Genomic DNA, 25,812 nt, shown 5'->3' on the forward strand with positions numbered 1-25,812 from the left:
ATATACCAATTACGAAAACAATTCCTCAACAAGTGAAACAGCTGACTGGAGACATGGGTTCAGTTAATCAGGGTTACCACCCCCATCTGATGATCAGTATATTGCTATAGTACTCAAGCGGAATCCACGAGTGACTTTCACCACTGTTATATCCATTGTTGCAGCATAACTTCGTAAGACAATATTTGCCAGTACCATGTGCCAGAGTACCACACATTTGTGTCCCATTAACCACCCAATCCAGAAGGACACCGTAAAGGTGGTGTGTCGTTATGTTATATAAGCCATCGAATGCTTAACCTTTGGAAGCGAGTGTAAAATACCATCGATAGAAATTCGATAATTCCTTAGTCAATGAGATATAGGGATTTTCAGTAAATAATTTTTAATTGCGCATGCGCAGGAAATAAATATTTTATTTTTCATTATTTCAGGGGTGGGAAGTGACAAAATCCATTTCAGAGCAGCTTTGGAGCAACAAAATTCAGGATTCGGAGCAGCAAATTCAGGATCCGGAGCAGTTTTGGAGCAGCAAAATATAAGATTCGGAGCAGATATTTATAAATTGGAGTAGGGAAATTAACAAGAATATTTTCGTTAACCCTCACCCCTTTTCTAAATAAAACAACTGCACTGTCTTTTGTTATCAAACATCTTTTCATCGGCTTGTTTTTTGTTTTTGGTGTTTCAGGTTTTTGACATCTTGTTTGAAAGAGTGGCTGTCATAAAATTTTTCACACCAGTATAAGATGATTTTTGCTTACTGAGGGCACTATTGGCTGTCTGGAACCGCAGCACTTCAAATGGGCTAAAAATTTGATATAAGTTTTCAATTTTTTCATACTCGGAAAGAAATTGTTGCAAAATGGGAGAGAATTAAGGAAGAATCAACATGACATTTGGCGATTAAGCACTCATTGTTTGGTGAAATTGGTGATCTGACATTCGTTATTTGGCGATATTGATGATTTAAAGCTCGTTATTCGGCAAAGTTTCTAAATTAGCATTCGTAATTCGGCGGAAATGCGCTTTTTACTCCCTGAATGAAATTTTTTTCACGAAACATCGGGGTTTGATGCAATGACGATCGACTACAGCAACTTCTGCTGCTTCCAGTGGCGACTGTTTTTTAAACGGCAACTGACTCGCATTTGCGCTTTAAAGCTGAAACACCATTGCAAACCATCTTCAGTTGCACGATCACGGATATTATCAGGGTTTCACGATGGAAAGGCCGATATAGTTTAAATAAGGCGTACAGTGGAATAAAACACGCTCTTAGAAAGAATTGTTTTGTGGCAAGCAGGAACAAAAATTTTTTGCCGTCCTTTCCGAAATTCCGGGCATATTGAAGCAAAATTCGCTATTTGGCACAGAAAAATACGAAAATACACTATTGGCACAAGATGTTAATTTTGGTGCAGTGTGGCGCAGAGTTCCCACCCCTGTTATTTGGTTGTCAGATATAAAAATTCAGATATAATGCAGCTGATATAAAAATTCCCTCATCAGGCAGAATAAAGTGGAAAAATTTAGAGGACACCTACACCCAACAGTGGACTGAAAATGATTGTAGATGATATAAAAGTTCCAGTCGAATGTTGTGAAAATTCTGTAAGGTATACACAATATTGTGAGCTGTAATTTGTTATTGGCTGAAAGTACCTGCTGGATGATAAGGGATTTCCCCACAACTGATATTTGGATTATTTTCCCACATTTGGTTATTTTGTTCAGTTTTTTTTATTTTGACATCAAACACATGTTATGTTAGAGCATTTCCTTTCTCTAGCATCAGAAACATGTCTTCGATCATTCGCATAAAGCTGTGAGCTTATTTTTGAAATAATCATACAACATAAAATAATCAAAATACCAATTTGTGGAAAATCCCTTACCCACCTAGCAACTTAACCCATTGACGTCGTTTGGCAAGAAAATTTGCCATTCAACATTTTAATTTTTTTCTTTGACAATAAATGGTGGGAGTGGTTCAACTCAATATTTTTTCCTTCAAAAAATCAAAGTCGCCTTTAATGGGTTAAATTACAGCTTACGATATCAAGTATATCTTTCTCAAATCTTTCTTTCATGGTATGAAAGTGATGCATGGTATTCAACTATGGAATTTTTATATAACTTGAGTACACAGGGTGATTCAAAACTCAAAGTATAAACTTTTAGGAGAGGTATAAAACACAAAAACAAAACAGAATTACATAGGAATGTATGACCAGAAACCTCAACCTGATCGGCTAAAGGATGAATAAGAATGCAGAAATGACAAGCCAATAATGGGTGGAAAAAAACTCTTTAAAAGTTTCATTGCGTCCATAACTATGTTGAATGGTAAGAACTTACAGCACTTGTTGTGGCACTTAACAACCACACATACTGTCTTCGTGTAAAGTATAGCTAAATAAAGAGCTTTTGCATCCATTATTGGCATGTAATTTCTGCATCTTTGTTTACCTTCCAGCTGATCAGGTTGGGGTTTCCAGTCATACATTCCTAGCTGACTGTTCTGATTTTGTGCTTTCTATCTCCCCTAAAAGTTTGTATGTTGAGTTTTGAATCACCCTGTATATTAGGCAATCAAATAATGGAAAATAAAATTTATATATCTTGCGCATGTGCAACTTATATAATCAATAACAAAAAATTAACTGATTATAATCAATAACTGAAAATACTCATATCTCATTGAACAATGGTTTGTCACATTTTAATTTTTTACATAGCATATCTCAAGCACAACATTGTTTCTGTGAATTTCATAAAAATTGGTTGAAAATGCACAGAAATATTGCACAAAGTTATTATGATATTTTGATAAAGTTACCCAATCATTTGCAGCTATTTCCTGATACAGGGCCGATCAGAAAGTTTTTTTCTTATTTCATTTCTTAATGGTCCCCTAAATGCAATCGTGACTATACAGTCGAATCCTGCTACATCGAATGCCAAGAGACTGGAGGAATCACTTCGTTAAAACAAAATTTCATTATAAAGGAATTCCAGGTTACCTTAGCATTGTTCCTATGTAAACTTATTTAGGGGATTAGAAAAGTGTTCATTAAAACAAGATTTTCGCTATAACGGTATTCCTTAAAATGGGATTTGACTGTATTTTCACTGGAAATAGTGAGTACAAGCATAGGGTTCAAGTGACTAAAAATTCAGAACAATTTCCCCAGTATTTTTCTAGAAATTCGAAAAATGACTAAACTCTAAAAAGGACACTAACTTTTAGCAATGAAGTGTATATTATGTCCTATGTGAATTAGATGTTACAAAAAAGGGTTGAGAGAGATGTAGAAATTATATGTGCCGGAACCTGGTGGCTGAGGCTATTTCAGACCCACCAATGAATTTTGTGAGGGGCTAAGCACCCCCCAAATAATTAATGAACATAAAATGCAACATTTCCCATCCCCTAAAAACGGGCTTGAATCCTAAATACACGGGACGACTGGCAACTTTCAGCTCACTCAATGTTTCAGCTTAGAGAAATCATATAGATAGCAGATTAAAAATTCTGCACGATTAACCTCATTTATTGCTCTAAATTTGTTTTTTTATTGTGCAGAAAAATTAAATCGAAAATACATGAAGTAAAAAATAGAAAACAGTCATTTAAACCAGTGTTTCTCAACCACTGGGTAACAACATTAGTCAAACCGGGCCAGGGGTGATTCATCATTTCTTATTTTCCAATTCATTTCCCCTTAGTTGTGTTTATGAATGAGAAGCAGGCAGCAGGCTTTTAAAGGTTGAGAACAACTGGTTTAAATCATTTGCCTGGAATTTTCAGGGTTTTCTCATAAAAGTTAATGCCCAACTTAATACCGAAGAGGATAATCTGAATTTTTTTTTAAACTATGGAGCCATGGAAAAGACAAAGGGGATGTGAGAAGTGAATATGGTAAAAGGGGGAGGGGTAGGGGGGTGCACAGGCAAAAAAAGTTAAGAAACACTGCTTCAGACCAAGATGAATCAAGCCATGGAAAAAGCAGAAGAATGACATCTAGAAAGTGCGAAGAAACCTCTTTTAAATGGTTTTTTAGTGTACGTAGAAAAACTCTGCACAAGCATTTTGACTGTACAAGTAGCTTTGAATGAATTTTGATCAGGCGTGCTTGTGAAATGAAACTAAAGGCATGCACTATGAAGGGTATCTTATCAGTTCCCATGCTTCAGTGAGTGCTGCTTGGTGTTCATATTTTTTTCATGGTGTTTTCCTTCTATACAGAAAAACTTGAGCAGCCAAAGCGAGCATATGATTGCCTGAGCTCGATACATTCCAAGTAGTGTAGAACCAATTCTTGTACAAGCATACTTGTACCATGTGGAGTTGAAAGGGAAAGTGAATGTTTGTACAAAAAGATTGAACGCAGGACTATCTCAAGAGCATTGTGCACCCTCAGGCAAAGTGATTTCCTAAGCCCCCCTTCCCACTTGGTTAAAAATGTATCTACCAATTAAATTTTTAATATGGGAAATTTCAACCAGATTGAATTTTCATGAAGCCCACTAGGGCACGGTGGTGATGCATGGTGGGGAACCATGCATCAAGACGACCACTGATTGAACATGTAGCCATCTTCGTGTTGGAATGAAACAGATATTTATGAAAATTATCACATTTTTTGGCAGGATTTTCCTTGTCAGGAAATGACAATTTATAACTGATTTACAGACAGAGAATCCTCTTAATTGCATCATGGGCCTATGGACTAAGTGATGTCCTGGTGCTACTACTTAGAAGTTCTTACTTAGCAATTTACATACACAATTTCTGAAATCATATGCATTTGAAAACCCATATACCCTACCTGCGAATCTGAAAATTTCAATCAAATTTTGATGCCCCAAAGTTTATCCCCACACATTAGACAAATTTACCTGACAGATGGCTCCAACAGAACTGCTTGCATCATTGGTGCCAGAATGTTCCGCAGAAACTTCCTCACCAGCTGTAGCCACAACCACTCCTGATACTCTGGCCAAAGATGATGGCCCAGACTGTGGAACATGCCATGCATTAGACGCTGCTACTGTATTCGATGACCCCTGCTGTCCTGGTGATTGATCTGCTTCTGCAAGATCAGCCTCAGTTCCTGCTTCAACCTCTGGTTCCGCTTCAGCTTCTGGGTCACATTCATAACCCATGTCTTCCTCTGCATTAACTGGTTGTACCTGCCAGTTATTGGAGGGCAATGAGAATGAACCACTAACACTTCCCCTGAAAAAAAAAGGATCGTTCCAAGGATGTGAAAAACAAACTGTAGAGAACAATGCAAATAATATTCAGTATTGAACATTAAAAATTCATAATTTACAAGTTGGTTCAGCAAGAATCATCTGATTTTGAAATTACACATTTCTTAAAATTAGAAACATGGCATGATAAGTAAACAATGAATATAAAAGGAAAATGTCTAATCATGAACAATCGATGATGCTAGTGCATCTCATTTATGACACTTTTTTGGTGAAGAAGTTAAACAGAATCTAGTTAACAGAGAGAGAGAGAAAGAGCTTTCTGTGTTCTATGTCCAAAACAAAAACAGTAATTTATTACGTAATTTGGTGTGCTGAACACCAATTTGATCATAAAAAAGCTGAAATTGCACATTTAATACACATAATACAATACAGTATTTGTTGAATAAATAAAAACATTCCCAGACTTACTGGTTTTGTAAGTCCGTTTTGTAGACTGACAAAACCATTAAGTCTGGGAATTTTTAGATTGTTACATGACAAAATATTTTGCCAAAAAAGACACGTCATACAAATAAAAGGGAAAAATTAGGATTTTTGAGGGGCCCCTGTCTGCAGACAAAAAAAAACCTTCAGAGTTAACCAGTTCGATTTATTGGATATTATTCCAATTTCAGAGTGGGAAAAAGAAAGATTTATTAAAATAACAGAGCTATTCACCAATATTGTATTAGTAAAGAATGTCAAACTGATGGAGATGAAAAAAATTCATCAAAGTTGATCTAATTTTATAACATATTCACTATATTCTAATTACTAAATGAGAATATTTAGAGATAAACTAGACGTGCATACTGTATTATGAAAACGGATGCATACATGATACTCATATAAATGAAAGAAATTATAAAGTATGTACAAAAAATGCAGTGATTTTTTACTATCTTGCTCTTTTTTTTCCTTCATTTCGTGAGAAAGACATTCACTTTTACAGAATGAATCAGTTAAATGAATCTGCTAAATGAAGAATTCTAAATTCCATTGCTGAATGCTACTCTATTGATGAATGCTAAATTCTATTACTGATTTAAATAAATATATATCTTTCATTCCCAAAACATCTACTTGAAGGAAGAAAACTTCCAAGTTAAGAGAAAATTTTAGCACAATAATACAGGAAAAAGTTCTGGGGCTGAGTGAAAACATTGACTAATACAGATACTTGAGTTATCAGAGTTTGAATTATCGCGAACTGTATTTTCTAATCTGATGCATTTCTGTTGCATCTGTTTACATAATAACAAAATGACTAATACAGCAAAACCTCACTACACAATGATAAATCAATATAACAATTCTTCTACAAACAACATTTTTCTTGGTCCGCAAAGTGCAGTGATATCAAGATTTCACAGTATAATTTTTTTACTCTGCCCAAGTATGGAATTCTCTAAAGAAGCAGAGTTTTTTCTCTTCAAATTTTAATACGACTATTTAATATAATATCTGCTTCCCATAGTCTGTTTTTGGGGGGTTGTTATAACGAGCATCGACTGTAATAACAATTAATTTTAAATGAGACACACACACAGTTATGGATCATCGATAAAATGCAAGATCAAGAAAACAACATTCAGAATTCAGCACAAACAAAAAAAACTTACTGAGAAGATCCTATATACTGAGATGAGAGAGCACTATCCTCGGCGGGCATATTTATGTAAAGCTCGCCAACATGATTTTCAAGTTCCTTAAGACACAAAAAGACTCAAGTCAACTTATACACTGGCCGTACACAAAAAACAGCACAATGAAAAACTAAATTTATTGCTGAACTTAATTGATATGAGAGCATCTCTAAAATCATCTTTGGTTAGCTATTAAACTGCACCACTACTACTACTTTACTACACAAACTTCGGTCATATCGCTACACAGCAATTTTCTAATAAATGGAGTTAGGTGAGAAATGAAGGCATCATCTATCGGTGGTCACCCCAGGCTCGGTTGGTAAAGAACTTGTTTTCAATATTATTCCCATGGATCGAACCAGTGGACCCTGAGGGTAACATTCATGGTTGAAGATGAGCATCTTACCACTGCATCACTCAGGCACTCCATTCAACTGCACTAGAAACACTATAGCCAGAGCCAAGAACCAATCAAAAATTTAAACAGGTTGATCAAACAATTTTAACAGAATATTTAATAGCTGCTTGACAGTCGAGTGGTTAGGGAACTAGCTTCTCACTGTGCCGGTCTGGGTTCGAATCCCAATTCGGGCATGGATGTCTACTAACCTTAACAAATTCCATGGACAGATCATAAAGATCTCTTGGCAATATGTGATGATCACATTATTATTATTATTTTCAAATGTTAAGCCCTTATATACCACCCACATGCAGATGGAAAAGATAAGTTGTTCATACTGTTCAGTTTGGTATCAAGAGTTTTAATACCAAAATTTGTATCAACTAAGATCATCCAAGTACGAGGCCTTTTAATCATTATTTTCATTATTTTTAATCCAATAATCATTCACTTCACATGAAATTGCTTAAAATCTTTCTGAAAGAGTAAGTGAGGTGTATCTGGAAAATGATTCTGAGGTGATAATGAATCAATCTATCATTACATGTGATACATAATCAAATTATGTATCACAAAAATTTAGCTCACCAGCTGTTTTATGTTAGGCCATGAATACATATCAACTAAAATGCTTTCAACAGAGGCAGAAAAAAGTAAAAAAATCTTTATTAGCCAAAAAAATTGGAGGATGAGACATTTGTTAGCAGAGGTGTTAGGGATAGATCAAGAAATAGTAATTGAGATAATAAATTGAGGCTGTCATCTTGAAGCAGTTTAATATGCTGAACATATGTCCAATCCTGGCATTTCTTTAGCTGGATCTTATTTTTAGGTTGGTCACTGATTTCAAAACTACTTTCAATCTTCTTATTTTTGCTTATTTTCCTTACAAACTTTAGGATCTTCGAATATGGTCACTTTCCTGAAATGCTATGTATAGGAACATAATTTAAGATATTGGTTTGATCAAATAAATCAAATTTCTTTTTAAACTTTTGATTAAAATCTTAATCAGATTGATAGAGTCGATTGATTCAACTAAAATTTTAACGATGATTACCAATCGATCGATTAATTTGACTAGCCCTAATTACATCACAAGTGTATCCTGTTTGTGTCTTTCAGCATACGACCGAAATGTCAATTTATAATAATAATACACATAACTAGATTTATGAGACATCCTCATTTTCAGTGACCTTTTAATGCAAATTTTGCATATTTTTTTTAGCCACACCAGTTCCATTTTACACATATGGCAGCAAGTAGGTTGGTGCAATAATCACTCAGCAAGAGGAACTTTTATAGTGTCCAAAGGCTTGTTTAAAAGCTATCTTAGCACCATATCTCTTCTACAAGAGGAAATAGTATCTCTATGTGAGGGAATATTTAGGCAAGGACCAATAGGGTTTTAAACTGTCTTATCTTAGGCCAATTTACAGCCTGGGGTTTAGAACTGGAGAAGCAGAACCTTTGCACATTCTTTGGTACACCAAAGCAAAATGCAAATTTTGCATATTTTTTTTAGCCACACCAGTTCCATTTTACACATATGGCAGCAAGTAGGTTGGTGCAATAATCACTCAGCAAGAGGAACTTTTATAGTGTCCAAAGGCTTGTTTAAAAGCTATCTTAGCACCATATCTCTTCTACAAGAGGAAATAGTATCTCTATGTGAGGGAATATTTAGGCAAGGACCAATAGGGTTTTAAACTGTCTTATCTTAGGCCAATTTACAGCCTGGGGTTTAGAACTGGAGAAGCAGAACCTTTGCACATTCTTTGGTACACCAAAGTGACTATATTAGTAGATTTGGACCAACATGCAATTAAAAATAAAAAATACTGTGGATGTTTTTTACTATGGCCAATATGTGAATTCACTAAATATTTGATCTAACCTGAACTGGTGAGTTTGTGTAAAAGCAGCTTCCATCTGCCACATTAGTGTCCTCTCGATTTTCTTTGCTCGGGATGATTTGCTTTGCCTTCTCATTGAAACATTTTGAAGAGACTGGAAGAACATCAGGCTACAAGAAAGAAAAACAAAACATATTTGAAGATGAAAATGAAAAAAAAATTTTTTGGAAAATAAAAAACAAGCTCAATTGACAAAAATTTCTGAAGAAAAACGCTTTGGGGCCATTTTTCAGAACTACCTGTACCTACTGTTTATACAAATAAATACAAATACAATGCCACAACAGGCAAAATGCCTAACAAGGTGGCTGAGGAAAAAGATGCCCATAACAAATATGAATGTCACGTATTTCTAAAACAGCAACTCAGTTAAAAATGCAATTACAGAAACTATAAACAATATATATACATGATAAAACATTATACAATGCCCATAAAATGTATTTGTGGTTGTCTTACGAATAGAGCAATGCTTATGTCAGTGCTTGAGGAGAAAAAAAATGAAATTTTTTGTAGAATATTAAATGTTTTGTATGTATCCAACCAAATAAGCACAAACACAGCTTGTAGAGGAAAAAAAAAATGCAGCAATACTTGAAATAAAATTTATTGGTGACTTTTTGTTATTTGTAGTAGATTGGCTTCTCAGACAAAGAAAAAGCAACCAAGAGAAAAAAGTTAGCCAAATTGAGAGGCAGTTTCCTGACACTGGATTGATACAAGGCTAGACAAATCCCAGGTGTCAGGTTACCATGGCAACCAGAAAATTGGTATTGGCACCTAAAATTTTCGAAATGTGGTTGCTAAATTGGAGTCTATGAGTGATAAAAAATTTTCTGATGTCATTACGCTTCATCTTTTAACATGGGAAAAGTAAAAAGAACAACATCGTTTAAACATTATTAGGACCAATATTCTTGAACAAAACATCATGATTGGCTCCTAAGAAATTGGGCTGGTGCCTAAATATTTTTTTGGTTTGTCAAGCCCTGGATCGATGCCAAAAATCCATCTACCAATCTTCACTAGAAAAATAGAAAATTGCATTCTAATTCAATGTAATGGTAATTGGCATTGGCATCTGGCTCTGGTGCAGTAAGATGGAAACCTTCAACATGATACTTACATAACATGGAAATTAAGGCATTTGCTATTTTCTTTTCAAAATATACAAGACAGATGGCGTGTGTGTATGTAACACCCCCAGAACACGAAACACTCAGAACTCGGACAATATAAATATGTTAGGGTCACACACACACTCAGAACACACGTTCCACTATGTACCAACTCCTTAGAATTAAAATGTTTGCTTTTTCAGACGTGCCACCTTTTGGAATCCAGAAATTCTCCCGAAGGGGGTATCCCCCCCCCCGGCACTCATAACTTGATCAAAAAAAATCACAAAAAAACATTTTTCGAAATTTTTTTTTTAATCAGTTAAGAAAAAGTTCCATTCCTCCCTCCCCCCGAGCAGAATATAATTCCATGTCAGTCTTTCCATGCAGAATAGAGAAATCACATCTACATATACTGTTCATAAAACATAAGTTTTCTTTCGTGGATGCTATCAGTGATTGATAATCTTGGGTATATGAACTCTTAAAAGCTTTATATTTAGCTTTATATAACTTAAAGTTTTATATTTTCTTTCTGAAGACATATTTAATCGAAGGAAACAATTTAAAAACTTCAAAATACAAAGCTGCTGACGAAAAAACTTGTGTTTACCACACGGCTGTTAATGGAATACAATAACGATTAAACAGGAATTTCGGCAGCCAAGGTCATGCCCCTGATAAATGATTGCCGATAAAAGCTACGTAAACAAAGTCACATTTTTGCAAGTTGCTTAAATGTGGTCACCAAGACTTTTTTACAGCTGTCCTCTATGGGTGTTTTCCGCAACAACGACGGCAATCATTGACATCACGACTATGTGAAAGCTCGCGTAAAATCTAATTTTCTGCGAAAATCCGAAGTCTTCCGCCTAAATCCGGAGTTGGCAGGTCTGTTTTTGGAAATTATTGTTTTTGAATTGTCTTTGGAATGTTTTCAAAATTCCCCAGAGAAATGTTTAGAGATGTGTGCATGGTTCAGTAGTGGTAAGATGCTCAACTGATGGCAAGTATGACCAGTAGCATATACAGATTTTTTTAAAATGGGGGAGGGGGAAGGTTTAATTTTTTACTGCAAACACAAAAAACCCCACACTATAATCTTGGCTCAATGGAGTGTGATCACAGTGGAAGCAAACATCAGGTTTGTGGGTTCCATCTCAAGAGATTGATAAAGAAGAAATATTTTTGGAAGAGTAGATAAACTTTGCCTAATAATCCTCAGCAAATCACCAACAAATAAGGTAAATAACAAGGAAAATAAATTATAATATGCATTAGGAGTTTTGTATTTTCCTTGGTGTTTACCTTATACATTGGTGATTTGCCGAGCTAGAAATATTTCCCTCTTGAACTCCTATATAATATGCGACCGTTAGTCCCCTCCATAAAAAAGAATAGGATGGAAGGATAATCCTCTAAGCATAAAATGAGACTTTACTAAGTCTCATTTTATGAGACTTAGTAAAGTCTCATTTTATGCTTAGAGGATTATCATGTTGTCATATGATTCTATTCTTTTCTGAAAAGAGAAACCAAATGTGAAAGCTTAGTTTCTGATGAGTGATCTGCAATGTGCAGTCACATTAACTAAAAGAAATAAAATAGTCAGACATTTGGCAAAGCAAAGTCTCATCTCCTGCTTGCAGGATTATTCAATAAGGCACATGCATACATGTCATTCTACCAAGAATTGAAAGAAGGAAATATCATTCTAATGACAAAGTCCTATACCCTAAAAGTACTTTCCCTGTAGAGAAAGAACTCAAATCAATCGGCAGTAAATTGTTTTATTGTGATATATTTTTTGAGGTTGTTGTGATGTAAAGAAAATAGAAATCTTGCTTAAAATGAATGAAGGCCTCCGGACAACTAGGTTTATGTTGCCAGCTGCTCAAAATTTAATGAAAAACACCAGTGGAAAAATTTAAAAATCTCTTGAAATTCATACGACATAATTTAGGACTTGAAAATACCTTTTATACAGTCGCATCATATTTTATACTTTTTTTAATATATTTTATACAGTATTTTATACTTTTTTTAACAGTCGCGTCAAGAAAACATTAAACTGTTTTCACTTCCAGGATTTTAAGATAAACATTGTGTGTGTGTGTGTGTGGGGGGGGGGGGGGGGGAGATTAACAAACCAACATACCTGAGGATTTCTTTTCGGTACTGCAGTTGAATGCTCCGAATTTTCTTCGAGGGCTGCCCTTAAAGACATAGATTTAAACAAAGACAATTCCCTGAAAAGTGTAGACGCTGTATTTTTCAATACATCTGCTTCACACTGACACCACCTGGTATATAACAGAATAAATTAAAATAGAATTTAAACTTTGCACAGAAAATATGTAATTTTACAAGGCAATATCATATGCATGCGGCCTGCGTTCTCCATTTTCTTAGCCTGAGCCAGATAAATTTCTCCACAAATGTTAAAATTCTTTTCGTACAACAGATAAAATGACCCCGGTCAATTTGACAACATAGTCCACTTTATTTATAATTATAAACCTCCCCCATACATAATTCACGAACAAAATGGGTCAGTTAGACACTTTGTATTGAATAATTTTGATTTTTCTCAAATTGTTTTTGTTAACAACTGATAAGGAACAATAATACAAAGAGTGCTTGCAAAGTAAAGATACACAGCCTAATACTTATTCAAAATATTTTGACCAAAATCTACAACAAATTGTTCAATAGTTCATGTATTATTATTCTGCATAAATATCACAATTGGTCTGGGTGCTAGTTTTTATGACCCAGGAGAATCATAAAAATCTGCCGCCGGCTAACAAAACCACATTTTAACTTCATTTTTTATCAAGTCATTGTCATGGATGTGCTGTCTGTTCCCAAGGTGCTTCTTCAAAACAAATGGAAGTCACTGAGGAGGGGGGTGGGCAAGGTCAGGGCTATTTATGGTGGATAATCTAAAACTGACCACTTAAATCTTTTGACAAGTGCATTGGTGACATTTGCTACGTCAGCTCAAACAGGCGGATATCACTTGTCAATATTCCACCTTTTTATTTTGAATAGCCCATTGAGAGCATTGCAAATTTTGCAATATGCAGCAACATTAATTGTGATGCTGGGAGGTATGAAGGCAACCGGGAGAATGCCTTTCTGTCCTTGAAAACAGAAATCAGTCAAAAAGTGATTGTCATTGAAATTAAATTTTTGAATTTCTTGGCTTCATGAACTAACTACCTCCCAAGAATCTACAGCATCATATTGTTACATTTTGTTGGTTTCATTCCAAGAGATGATTTCCTTTTTCTTATTCTCTGGATGAATCCTCTGCTATTGAAAACTCTTGCTACTTGAGCCAGACTCAGTGTAGCAATGATAAAAACGTTCGGTCAGTTTCTGTCCTTTTATATAATGCTTCTTGGTGTTTTACATACTATGCCATACATATAATTACTTTCTGAACAACCCTTGTAATATTCATTTGATCCATATAAACATATGATTTAATGATACTGACCTTAAATTGGAATACTTGCTCATCATATGAACAAGAGTCTGGTGTATCATTTGAAGGAATTCAGGCGTCAACTTCAGACTGAAATTAGACTTTAAGGCATCAATGATCTTGGAAGCAAAAGTAGAACTCAGAGACAAACAGCAATTGTCTGAAAGGTGACTCTGAATGAATGGTAAGACATCAAGAATAATTCTATCTAACAGAGTATACAGAGAGTCTTCCCTCGATGATGATGGAGAGCTGGTTTTATCCTGCAGGGGGAAAATAAACAAGCATGAGAAAATAAAGAGTGACATGAAACAAACAGGGGAGGGTGGGTATCTTGTAAAAAATGTATTGCAATGGGAATTGAAATTGTATCGCAGCTTGTATTTGAAATTTTAATATCTTTGCCTTTTCTTGCTAATTTTATAGCATCATCTTGATTCCATAGACCTGATTATGTTCATTATGTATCCTACAGTTTTGAGATTATGTATGTCTAGAGCCCCGCCCATAAGAGTGTGGCTGCACCTGACTCCACTCTATAGGTTGGTGGTTCCCAACCTTCTTTCCCTTTCCACATCCCCAGAGCAATGTGATTTACCTTCCTGCACCCTATTGGATAATACGTTTTTTGTTAGAAAATTTATTTATTTTTTCTGTAATTGATTACATCAATTATCAAATAATTTTTATACATTCTTTTATTTATTATTTAATGTCTTTTCAGCTATGGCTGATATTTAATTTTGGCTACATTTTTTTTTTTGAAAATCAATTCAAAAATGAATCTAAAAAAAACATTTATTGAATAACTTTTAACTTACTAATTCCAGCCACAACTCCAAATGAATATTTCTTTGACACTTGATTGAATTTTTTTACGTTTTTCCTGAGTCATATAGGTTCAGATAGTATCAAATCTAAACTACATGCTAATAATACAAGGCACCAATGTAAACTAACCACAAAATAACTGATCTGGGGAGCCGCAGATAAGCGTTGATTAAGGGTAAGGAGTGGAGTGGGTGAAAAGGTTTATGAACCCCTGGTTTAAGTAAATAGTGATATTTTTCTCAACGGAAATAAAAAACAGGAACGATCGCTAATCGAAAAATAAACTTTTACAACGCAAAATTTGTATGACACATTTCTGCAAGCAGAAGTCAAATGCAGAAGATAAGGCATCAAAATATTGGTAAGATTAATTTTTTGTTTTAGGAATTGAAAAATTATTATATCATCATTTTCCTGAATAATCAGACATGTTATATTTTTTTTCCACATCACACACCTAAAAATGTTCCTCCGTACCACTGGTTGAGAACCACTGCTGCTCTAGGAAATAGTAAATACTAAATTTAAAATAATAATAGTAATAAAACAAGGTGTCTACATTTCCAACAATCAAAATACTGAAGAATATTCAAAATCAAGGGTACCCAAACTATTGACCAACAAGAGCTTCACTTTCCATTAATGTTTTTAAAAAATCTAATTTTCAGGAGCTTATTTTCAAAAAGAAATATTTCCACAATTACTAAATTTACAGTATAAATCGGAAGTATTTTTTCTCCAAAATGGACTGCTTTACGAAAGTGGAAAATAGCCCAACAGGAAACATAAGGGTGTGATATAAGAAAATTTAAATATTAGGTTTCTTGATCAACATTCTAGGGAGTTATCTACATTTAAATCTTTGAAATGTTTCATTTTTGCAAGAAAATTAGTGGAAATGTTCCTTTTGATTGAAATCAGAGCTGATCTGAACAATGGGAAATTTCTACGTCACCTGTTGATTCCAGAAGGATTCAATTAGCCAAGGAAGGTACCCTTACCTCTCTCTCGTGAGTATCATAAGAAACACACAATCTATGATCTAATTCTACAGTGGAACCTCTCATAAGACCCCCCACGTTAGCAGACACCTCCACTGATGGACACCAATATATTTATCTTACCATACATTAATTAATCATCTGGTTATGATGGCATATGCAGTCGTGCAAATTTTTAATCTAATCAATTTGTTGAAAACTAATTAGTAATTATTTCAGTTATCATAATTTTTGGTTGTTGACAATTTAAAAACACAGTTAAGAACATGATGTGTGAAGTCAGTTTCAATGTATTCATAAAAAAATTTTTTTAATCAGGAAAATATATTTTATTAGCTTCAAACTTTTAAAAGTGGAAAAAAAAAAAAACAACTGAAAAAGTGAAAATTAATTAGTCAGATAATTTGTTAATAGACACTCCTTGTTAGCAGACAAAATTTACAGTCTCATAGGTAATGCATTCTATAGGCAAAGGCTTTACTGTAAAATACCATTTTGAAATGCTTAATTTAGAAAAAAAAACTTTAATAGCAGTAGGACAATAGCTTTGTTATGATCCTTTAGAATAAAAAATACAGAGGTGAATGAACAGTTTCCTTTTGGTATAGAAACAACTAAAATTGTAATTTCTACCACAAATATTCCCGTTCTAATAAACCCTATTACATAATCTCACAAAGCTCAAGCCAAGATTCAGAAGCCATCAAAAAGCACATTTTGAAGGGGAAAAAAGTGGAAATGGCCCTTTTTGGAAAATAAGCTCCGCCACTAAACTTCCGATTCTTTTAACTTGTTGCAGCTTTGTAGGAAGCTATCAAGCAGCTGCTGAAAAAGAAGAGATATATCGTGACTTGTCGAGTAACGAGCAACTGTTTGAGAACTATATTCGAACAATAAGAGAGAAGAGAATTGATTGAGAAATGGCAGAGTAAAGTAGTCATATCGAGGCTATGCATATTAATGTTCGAATAAAGTTTGTTTTTGAAACATTTCGTTAGAAAAAGCCCAGAATAGATTGATTGAAGCAGCTACCATTTCCTTGGGTGCCAACAGTTTTGAATTCTAAGAATACTTTGAATTCATAAATTTTAATGGTGATTACAATTGGTTGCTCTAAGTCTTTATTTGAATAGGAGGTGGTTTCTGTTCCCAGAATTTAGCAGCACAAGAATAGAATGCTGTTGGATACAGCCTGCATCTGATATATAGTGGAAACTTTCTATGACAGACACAACAAGACAGAAATTTTTGTCTGCCATCAGGGAGTGTTGATTAATATATAGTGAAATACGCTGACACCCTGTTTCACTGACTTCAAAAGTGTCTGCTGTTATCAACAAGAGGTGTCTTTTATGGCAATTCCACCATACACCTCTAATATAATTAACTTTTCTTTTTCACAGAACAGTGCACAGGCCATATTGCCAATTGCACAATTTCAGTCATTGCCTCAGACTTCTTATTCAAAAATAAGATAAAATTTATATGTATAATAATCATACATATATAACCAATTTATGCCATCTAGTTGAATGGACGAAACTGTTGCATTCGAGTTTGTGATCCTTGTTCTATGTACAGTGATACCTTGGCTAAGGAAATTAATTCATTCTGGAATTACATTCGTAAGCCAAAATATGATTTCTCACAGGCTTTTATGGAAACTTATTTAATATGTTCCAGGCACCATCAAAATTTGAGCTACGATCTGTAAAACACCAAGAAGCATTATATAAAAGGACAGAAACTGACCGAATGTTGTGATGAACAACTTCACAACTTGATAAATCAGAATTTAGGGGAAGATGTGAAAGAGATGATCTTTTTCATTTTGTACCATGTACACAACCCAGTTTGATTATTAGGCATCGTCATACGTGATGTGGTCAGCTCATTTCTCTGTCTCATATGTGCTGATGAAAAAGATTAGATCCTAAAATGTCCAAATTGTTCAATTTGATGCTAAGACTTGCACTAAAAACATTCAAGCCTATATATACAGGGTGATAACTATCGACTGCCCAATAATTACACGTGATTCCTTATGAAAACTAATATAGAAAAGTTTTCTGTTTTAGGATTCAATGAATATTTAATGAGTTATGATGCTTTGAATTTTTGTGGCCTGTCATTTTTCTAACCGTAACAACGTTATACTATCACATTACATTGAGAAAAAGTGCCAATCATAAAAGAAGAAGACCGAACTTGGCTTCTAATGAGATTGAATATTTCAGTTCATTTTCAAGAAGTGGCAACACTCTGCTGGCAGAAAAATTAACTTTCATTGGGTGTTTGGCATATAACTGACCTTTGTAATTACGTGTTAGTTTCATCCACTATATTGGCAAATTTATCAGCAGATTTTTAAAGTGTTAGCCAAATGAGATTTACTTGAAAATTTTAAACCAAATCAACACTTTTCTGCCAAAATGTCGAATTTGTTCTCTTTCACTATCAAGTCAAATATTTTGAGGGAAGGTGCATACAGTGCATTGTGTTTACTACGCGATCGTTTTTATACGCTGTCATTTTAATCAGTGAAACATGGCAATATTTTTTGATTTATTTTGAAATTTCATCGAAATAGTCACGTGTAAAAAACTTCGATGAAGACTGCAAAAATATTAGCTAGACAAAGGTGACTTGTAAAAACAGCAAAATAATAACAACGATTTGATCATAAGCTTTCAATCAAACTAGTCATTTTATGAATTGATGTATTGAAAATAATTAATGGTTTCGGATATTTTCTATTGATTATTCTTCGAGTCACATTTTCATACTGATTTCTGCATGTTGCAACGAAGATTTTTCATTTCATTGACTGCAATTAATTTTTATTGTGCTGAAATATTAATAAATTTTTACTTTACTTTTTAACAAGATTTGGACTACTTTGAAATTTATTCCAGCCTACATGATTCGCGTAGAACTTGGTCATTTTTTCAGATGAAGGTTTATTCTGGAGCATATTTATTGGATTTGATTACTGTGGCACAAGAACCAATTAGGTCAAACTACACCAAAACAAATGATCAATTAAAAATACTTGTGCTTGTCATGTCAGGAAATAAGGTACATTTTAAAGGGGCTGTTGCCCCATGCCCTCCTTTTCACATAGACTTCAGGATGTCGCCACCCTAGACACTACTAATTTTGCCGTGCCTTTGCTCTTATGTGTGTATTTCGTTTCTTAATTTTTCTCCGAAAAATAATGTTTATCCCCTCCCAGCTCACAATTTTCGAAATGAAAGCCATGCTTTACTTCTAAATATGGTTTGAGTAGGGTCTTACTGTTTCATATGCGCATTCATAACATAAATGAGATGCCGTAAAAATTTCAAACTATAATTGTTAGATTTCATTGTGACAATTTGTAACTGTGATAGATTTAATTCATGTTTGTTGTGTTACTCAGTTAAATGTGTTGCAGAAATACAATCAAAAGCTGATGCAACAGGTAAATCTTCCGAAACTTCTGAATTGGAACTGGAAAAAAAAAATCTCATCTCAAAATTGTTGAAGATACTTTATTCATGCAAGGGGTGTCATGACCCCTAAAGTTGAATTTTCAAACATGACTTTAAAAAATATTTCATTCAGTTGTGAAGATCAAATGCAAAATAATTCATGTCAATCAGGTTAATTTATTTTTTTCAAGTTTAAATTTAATGAATCATAGTGTAAACGTGAACAAGAAAAAATGCCTTGAACACGATTTTCAAAAATTACAGTTTTTGAGTTCATTTGTTTAAGATATAAAAAACCTACATCAAAATTTTAAAAATTTTGTAGAAATATTTATACAACATGTTTTAGTAAGAAGAGCATCAAACTTCGATATCTGATCATCCGTTAGAATTTCATGAGTTTTAAAATTAAAAAAAAATGTATAAATTTCAACAATCTGAGAATTCAATATTTGTTTTAAAAAATACTTGTGTTAACTTCTAAATCTGAGGTTCATTTTACTAACACATGGTGAGTAACATTTTTTGAGCACAATTTTAGAATTTTTTGACAGCAGTAGTTTATTTTTTTAATCTCATGGATTACGTCAAAAAAGGCTATCTTGGAAAATATTAATAATTAATAACCATATAAAAAGTTTGAAAAGTGTACACACAAAGCGGGGGAGAGGGTTTGCTTTCTCGATTTTTAGGGTTATATCATTGTTCAATTTAAAAAAAAAAGCCAAGTTATATGTTTGGTGTACGTTCGGTGAATTTGGCAAGATTTTGAAGTGACATCAATTTTTAAAGCGCTATAACTCATTAATTATGGGTCAAATCAAAAACTGAAAACATTTTTACATATCAGTTTTTAACAAGAAATCATGTGTGTAATTATTATAATTACCTGTTTATAGGTCTATTTTTCTAAAAATCTATTTTCAGTTAGCCTAATCTGTAATTTCACGATTAGTTGATGATTAAAAAACTTGGTGAAAAAGTAGGCATACTTCTGAACAGAGATTCTGAGGCAGGCACAAATTGATCAGGTTCAACTTAAATCAGCGTTTCATAAATCGATTGATGATTGACGTGAAAATGTAACTTACAACGAGGCTTTGCTAGGTTAGAGAGTGTATCCATATAAACAAAAATGTTTGTTAGCCAAGGTATCATTGTAATGCAATGTATTATTAGCCCACAGTTATTTTTCCACTGGGCCTCATGTCTGGTAACAGTAGAGCCTTGTGTTGTATGCCTCTACAAATACAGACTTATGAAAATTCTGAAATTTCTTTAAAAATCTGGAAAACATACTCTTGCCTGCTTATTTTTTTATGGGCATAATAAGAATCAACATAAGAAATAATACACGAGGTGCCCATGCGACCTACATTTTATGACACATTCCTTTATTTTTTCTCATTATTTGCAGCCTTATAAGAAAGAACCATTATAAAGAAATGCCCCTTTTTTTCTTTCTCTCGACCATGCTTCCTTGAATAAGTACAATATTTACTGCCTCTCAAATCCTCTACAACCACCAGTTTAATCGTGATATAATGGAGGCAATTTACTGCCATGGCAACCAAGAGAGGTGAGTTGTATCAGAATTTACAAGTAATGAAAGTAAAAAGTATCAAAAAAGTAATATTTATTGGACATATTCATCATGTTGAAATCCCTCTCTCACCGAGAAATAATATATTTTTTTTCTGAGATTTGCAGAAGCCCTTCATTTATCATTTCTGTAACAAAATATGGTCAGCATAGTAATAGCAAGAAGTATGGTGATTGAATTATCTACCAGCCATTGTAAGAGCCATGTTTGTTTACTTTGAGATTTCAACAGCTCTGACCACTATTCATACAGGGTATCGCAGAGTACGTGTAGTGTGGAAATTAAAAAATATGAGTGATACAGAAAAATTGATAATTAAATAAAATATTCAAGATATCATGAACGTGGGAAAAAATCTACCTCAGACACATGAGCATCAGTAGCAGCCGTACTACTGGAAACCGGTGATGAAGGTTGCCATGCGCAAGCTGTGCTATTACTTGATTCCTTAAGAGATCGCTTTTTCACAGCTCCAGTTGAAGGCTTAGGAACATATTTTCCCAAAGGAATGATAGTAGCAGCTGGCCAGCCCTGGGTCTGAAATGTAAAATAAAATTACTGCATTTTTTCATCTTTCCAATACAACACTTCACTTACAAATGTTAAAAACAATTTTGGAGGCTTGCAGAGCTTGGTATGAGGCACCTGGGAAAGGGGGGGGGGGAAGTAGATTTTTTGTTATATTAAAAAAAAAATACAAACATAACATTCTAAAGTTGACTACATTTACTAAGGCTAAATATCATCTGGCCTTCACATATAAAATAATTTAACTGCATTTCAAATGTTCAGAAGCAGTTCTGAGCATTTATATATGCAGCAGTCATTTTTCTACAAATATATATTTGTAGACTATGTGAAAAATAATAATTACTTGAAAGTACAACCTTTTTCCAGGGAAGGTGACTATTATGCAGATGTCAAACAGACACTGAATAAAGATTTTGTCTCATATTTTTTCATGCTATGGCACTTGTGCCTATGCAGCAGATAGACCGAGAAATATAATATACAGAATTTTATAAAGTTTTGCTCTTATAATCAATAGTGAGAACAGAAATTTCTTTTATTTTGATTGTTAGAAATAAATGAGTTTTCCTTCAATTTTCAGATTCTGATACAGTTGCCACATTTTATGAGTAAAACCAACAAGTACAACTAATGTTCAAAAATTATCCAGCTATAATCTTTCATGCATAAACAAATGAAGCTAGGGAGTTTGGTACACATATGTAGGCAATCCTAATGTGCATGCTTGAATTTTTTCCTGTCTGCAGAAGCTGTCAACTGCATGCAGACTACTGGTGAATGAAGAAATGTAAGTGAATGCTGTTGGATTTTTGCTTTTGGAAAAATGACAGAAAATCTTAAATGCTACTGCATTCAATTGTGTGTGAAGTGTGGCGATTCCCACGTGAAAATGATATGCAAGATTCAATAGGCCTTCAAGGACGAAGCAATTGGCACCACACAAATAAAGGAATAAAGAAGTGGTACAACAGCTCAAAGATGACCCCATATCAATGGAAAGTGAAGCATGTTCTGGTACACCTACAACATCTAGAAATGAGACTGCCATTGACCAAGTAAAGACCTGGTGATGCAGGATCATCAAATCCAATCAGAGAGCTTGCAGATGAAGCAAGCATCAGCATTGGATCCAGTCATTCCATTTTGACTGAGGATTTGTTTCAAGAGAATATCAGTGAGATCACACAGGACATGCTTGGAGACTGAAAGTGATCCCAACTTTCTCCACACAGTGATCACAGGTGATGAGTCTTGTGTTTATGGGTACTGCCCAGAAACCAAGTTGCAGTCATCACAATGGAAGCATGCAACATCGCAGAGGACAAAAAAATCAATGCAGGTCTGCAGCAAAGTCATGCTGACTGCCTCCATTGATGCCAGTAGTGTGGTTCATCATGGGTATGCACAACAAGGCATAACCATCACCAAAAGGTTTTGCATCACATTTGTGATGCTGTGAGTTGCAAATGGCCGGACCTGTGGGCAATAGGCAATTCCCAGCTCCATCGCTCTAACACACTTGCCCATTCTTCACATTTGACACAGCTTTTCTTGGCCAAACACAACACACTTGTGCTTCGTCAGGCTCCCTACTCTCTAGACATGGCTGTGTGTTATTTCTGGCACTTTCCCAAGCTGAAAATACTTCTGAAAAAGGCAAAAATTTGGTCTAGAGAAGGCATCATGCCGAATGCGATGGATTAGATGTATGTAATCTAAAATGGGATGTTCCAATGCTGCTTCTGACTGTGGCAGAACCGTTGTGAGAAGGGTGTGTCAGTCCAAGGGAACTACATTTAAGGAGATAAGTGCAAGATTGTAGTATCTCAATATGAGTATTTTTTATGAATAGAGGTCAGATACTTTTTGAACAGACCTTGTATCTAAGGATCAAACAAATTATATTAAACTAACCAACTAAATTGGAAAAATAAAAAACCTAATAAAACCTCTCCTAATTCACGTGGACATAAGGTAATGTTACTGCATTATCATTCTATTTATAAATTTAATTACAACAGAAAAATACTAGGAAAAACATACTTGACTACTGCGCTGTCCAATGCTGTCACTTGAACTTCTGAATGATGGGAAATCATATCCACCTGATGGAGACGCAGATCTTCTACTGGCATCGTCGTTTTGGAGCTCTAGTCTTTCGCGTGAAGCTGTTGGTGGGAACTGGCCTCCATTCTGAAATCATGTTTAAAATAGAAGTATGACAAATTTCATAATGTTTTAATTTTTCCTTTATTTCTTTATAGATATTATCTCAGTACAGTGAACAAAAGTTTAAAAATACAATAATTGAAGGGATCACAGAAAGAAGGAGTTTGCTCCATTTTTTGGCACTTTTAAGTCATCTATTTTCTTGCTAAAAAAAACCAACAAACATTTCCTTTATTTTGTCTAGACAAAGGTGAGTCCAGCAGTTGGTTTCTATGTTTCTCAATAGATACAGCTAACATTATCGTAGCACTGGGGAGGGGGGGGGGGATGGACTCCTTGGTCCCAATGGAAGAAAAATAAAGCAAACCCCCTTTTCCTGCTGCAAGACGTTTAATTTTGAAAATACAATACAGTTGTTACTGAATTAAGTGATGCTTCAAGTACAGATAAATGCTTAGATACAAATACAAAGTCAGAGGCCATAACAAGCAAGACAAGGTAGCTAGGGAAAAAACCTATAGCCTAAAATACATCAACCCACAAACCATAGAATAAAAAACAAAAACTGAAATAAATTGTTTATTTAAAATACAGTCCATACTGTTTAATGTGATCACAGCAGGACTCTGGGTTTCTGATAACAATAATCGAATCATAATTATATCCCAAGGAAAATCCAGTTTGCAAGAATGGTGACCATATATCCTGTCTGGTCAAACAGGATGTATGGTAAGCGGACAAAATTAGTAAAACGAAACAACCCAATTTTTTTCCTACATAATTGATTGTAAAATGTTAAACTGTTCCCCTTTTTTAATATCATTATTCTTCTAAAACGGGACTCTTCCCCCCTTTAAACTAAAATCTTGCATTTGTTTTAATTCAACCACTGTGAGGTGTTAGAATAAAAATCTCACAAATTATGACACTTTTTAAATTTATAATATGCTTCATAGATCCCTTGAGAAAGTCTCTCAGAAAAATAAATTTAAACATGGTCAACTGAAAGAAACTAATCAAGAACTAACAGAAAGCATTTTTTTGCCTTCACTATAGGATTTCCATTGTATAAGCAGCTCTACGTGTACATGGATCACAGCGAATATTTCAGACTGAGTATGGCATTATGGTATGGATATGTTTATCAAAAACAGAGAGGGAGGGAACACCTTGTAGCCTCCCACATAGTCTTGCAGCCTGATAATGACTTGGGGGAATTTTTTGGTTAAACTTTAGCTTTGAGCAAAAACTGTCAACAGGAAAAAATGATAAATTCATTATCATTTCATTTTCATATCCAAATTCTTAACTATAAGCAAATTTTAGCCTATGTTTTGATATTCAGGGCTCCCACTCAAAAAATTAGAAAAAGTAGGACTAAAAGTAGGGGGGATAACAATCATAAAATGATTTAAAAAAACACACAAAAATTTTACTATTTTTTTTATATTTAAAAAGTTAAATTCAGCACCCTATAAGATTTGACTTGAGCCAAAGTGAAATGACAGAAATGACTTGATAACAAAAACAATTTTTGGCCAGAACGGTGTACTAGCAACCACAGATAATTCTTTTCTGTCTCACCTCACAATATATATGCATATATTACATTCTTTTTTTGGAGCCTTCCACAGTCCAGTCTGTCAACTCTCTTCGACAATGCACAGCAAATAATTATGAAGGCATGTACCTTTTTTTAAGAATGACACACTTTCAAGACCACATTTAAAAGCATAGTACAAAATGTGTAAATTACAAGGTCCAATGTAAATGTGTCAATGTGAACTACATGGTTTTACTGCGTTGCCCATCCTTTTTTTTTTTTAAAGGGATTTGTTTGCATTTTACTGTTCAATGTCAAAGTCATCATTTTTGACAATGAAGAACTTCCATTTCTAACTCTTTGCTGAGCATTGTAAATATTGTTTATGCCTCTGCATGCCCTAAAAATACAGAAGACAAATGAATGCTATTGGGTAGCATCAGAATTGCAAAAGCTAGAATAGGCCTATGTACCCAACTTCTTTGTTATGTTGTTGTTTACTGTTGTTTCAACCTATACACAAAATATGGCCCATAATTTTGAATGATGAATGTTAGCTACTGTCCAAGGCCAACGGCCATACCATGCTGAAAACACCGGTTCTCATCAGATCACCAAAGTTAAACAGCATCGGGCGCGGTTAGTACTTGGGAGGGTGACCACCTGGGCATCACTAGCAGCGTGGTTCAACCTCTCCGGGTAAATGGCTTACATCCCACCAGGGACAGAGCCTGGACCACGACTGGCCTTTCAGTTACTGACCAAGACCATGAAGTAGTAAATGCAAAATTATTTTTTCCATCCAGAAATA

General features: G+C 34.4%; 1 protein-coding gene and 1 pseudogene across 5 annotated transcripts in view; one reads left to right on the forward strand and one right to left on the reverse strand.

Moving 5' to 3' along the window:
* The window catches only part of LOC149070417 (uncharacterized), a 117,672-nt gene that overhangs the window by 8,019 nt on the left and 83,841 nt on the right, over window positions 1-25,812 (reverse strand). For all 5 annotated transcript variants that reach the window (XM_089250146.1, XM_089250145.1, XM_089250147.1 and 2 more), the window contains 7 exons: window positions 23,333-23,482; window positions 21,119-21,295; window positions 13,863-14,113; window positions 12,516-12,660; window positions 9,221-9,349; window positions 6,891-6,976; window positions 4,906-5,245 (listed from right to left, as the gene is read on the reverse strand). In XM_089250146.1, the coding sequence (XP_089106272.1) occupies window positions 4,906-5,245; window positions 6,891-6,976; window positions 9,221-9,349; window positions 12,516-12,660; window positions 13,863-14,113; window positions 21,119-21,295; window positions 23,333-23,482 (1,278 nt within the window). The remainder of the gene's footprint in view (window positions 1-4,905; window positions 5,246-6,890; window positions 6,977-9,220; window positions 9,350-12,515; window positions 12,661-13,862; window positions 14,114-21,118; window positions 21,296-23,332; window positions 23,483-25,812) is intronic.
* LOC149070418 (5S ribosomal RNA) lies at window positions 25,571-25,689 on the forward strand (annotated as a pseudogene).

This window comes from Pholcus phalangioides, unplaced genomic scaffold, assembly GCF_987345545.1.
Source record: "Pholcus phalangioides strain wild (caught in Gottingen) unplaced genomic scaffold, Ppha-v1.0 ptg000022l_1, whole genome shotgun sequence".
Lineage (NCBI taxonomy): Eukaryota > Metazoa > Arthropoda > Arachnida > Araneae > Pholcidae > Pholcus > Pholcus phalangioides.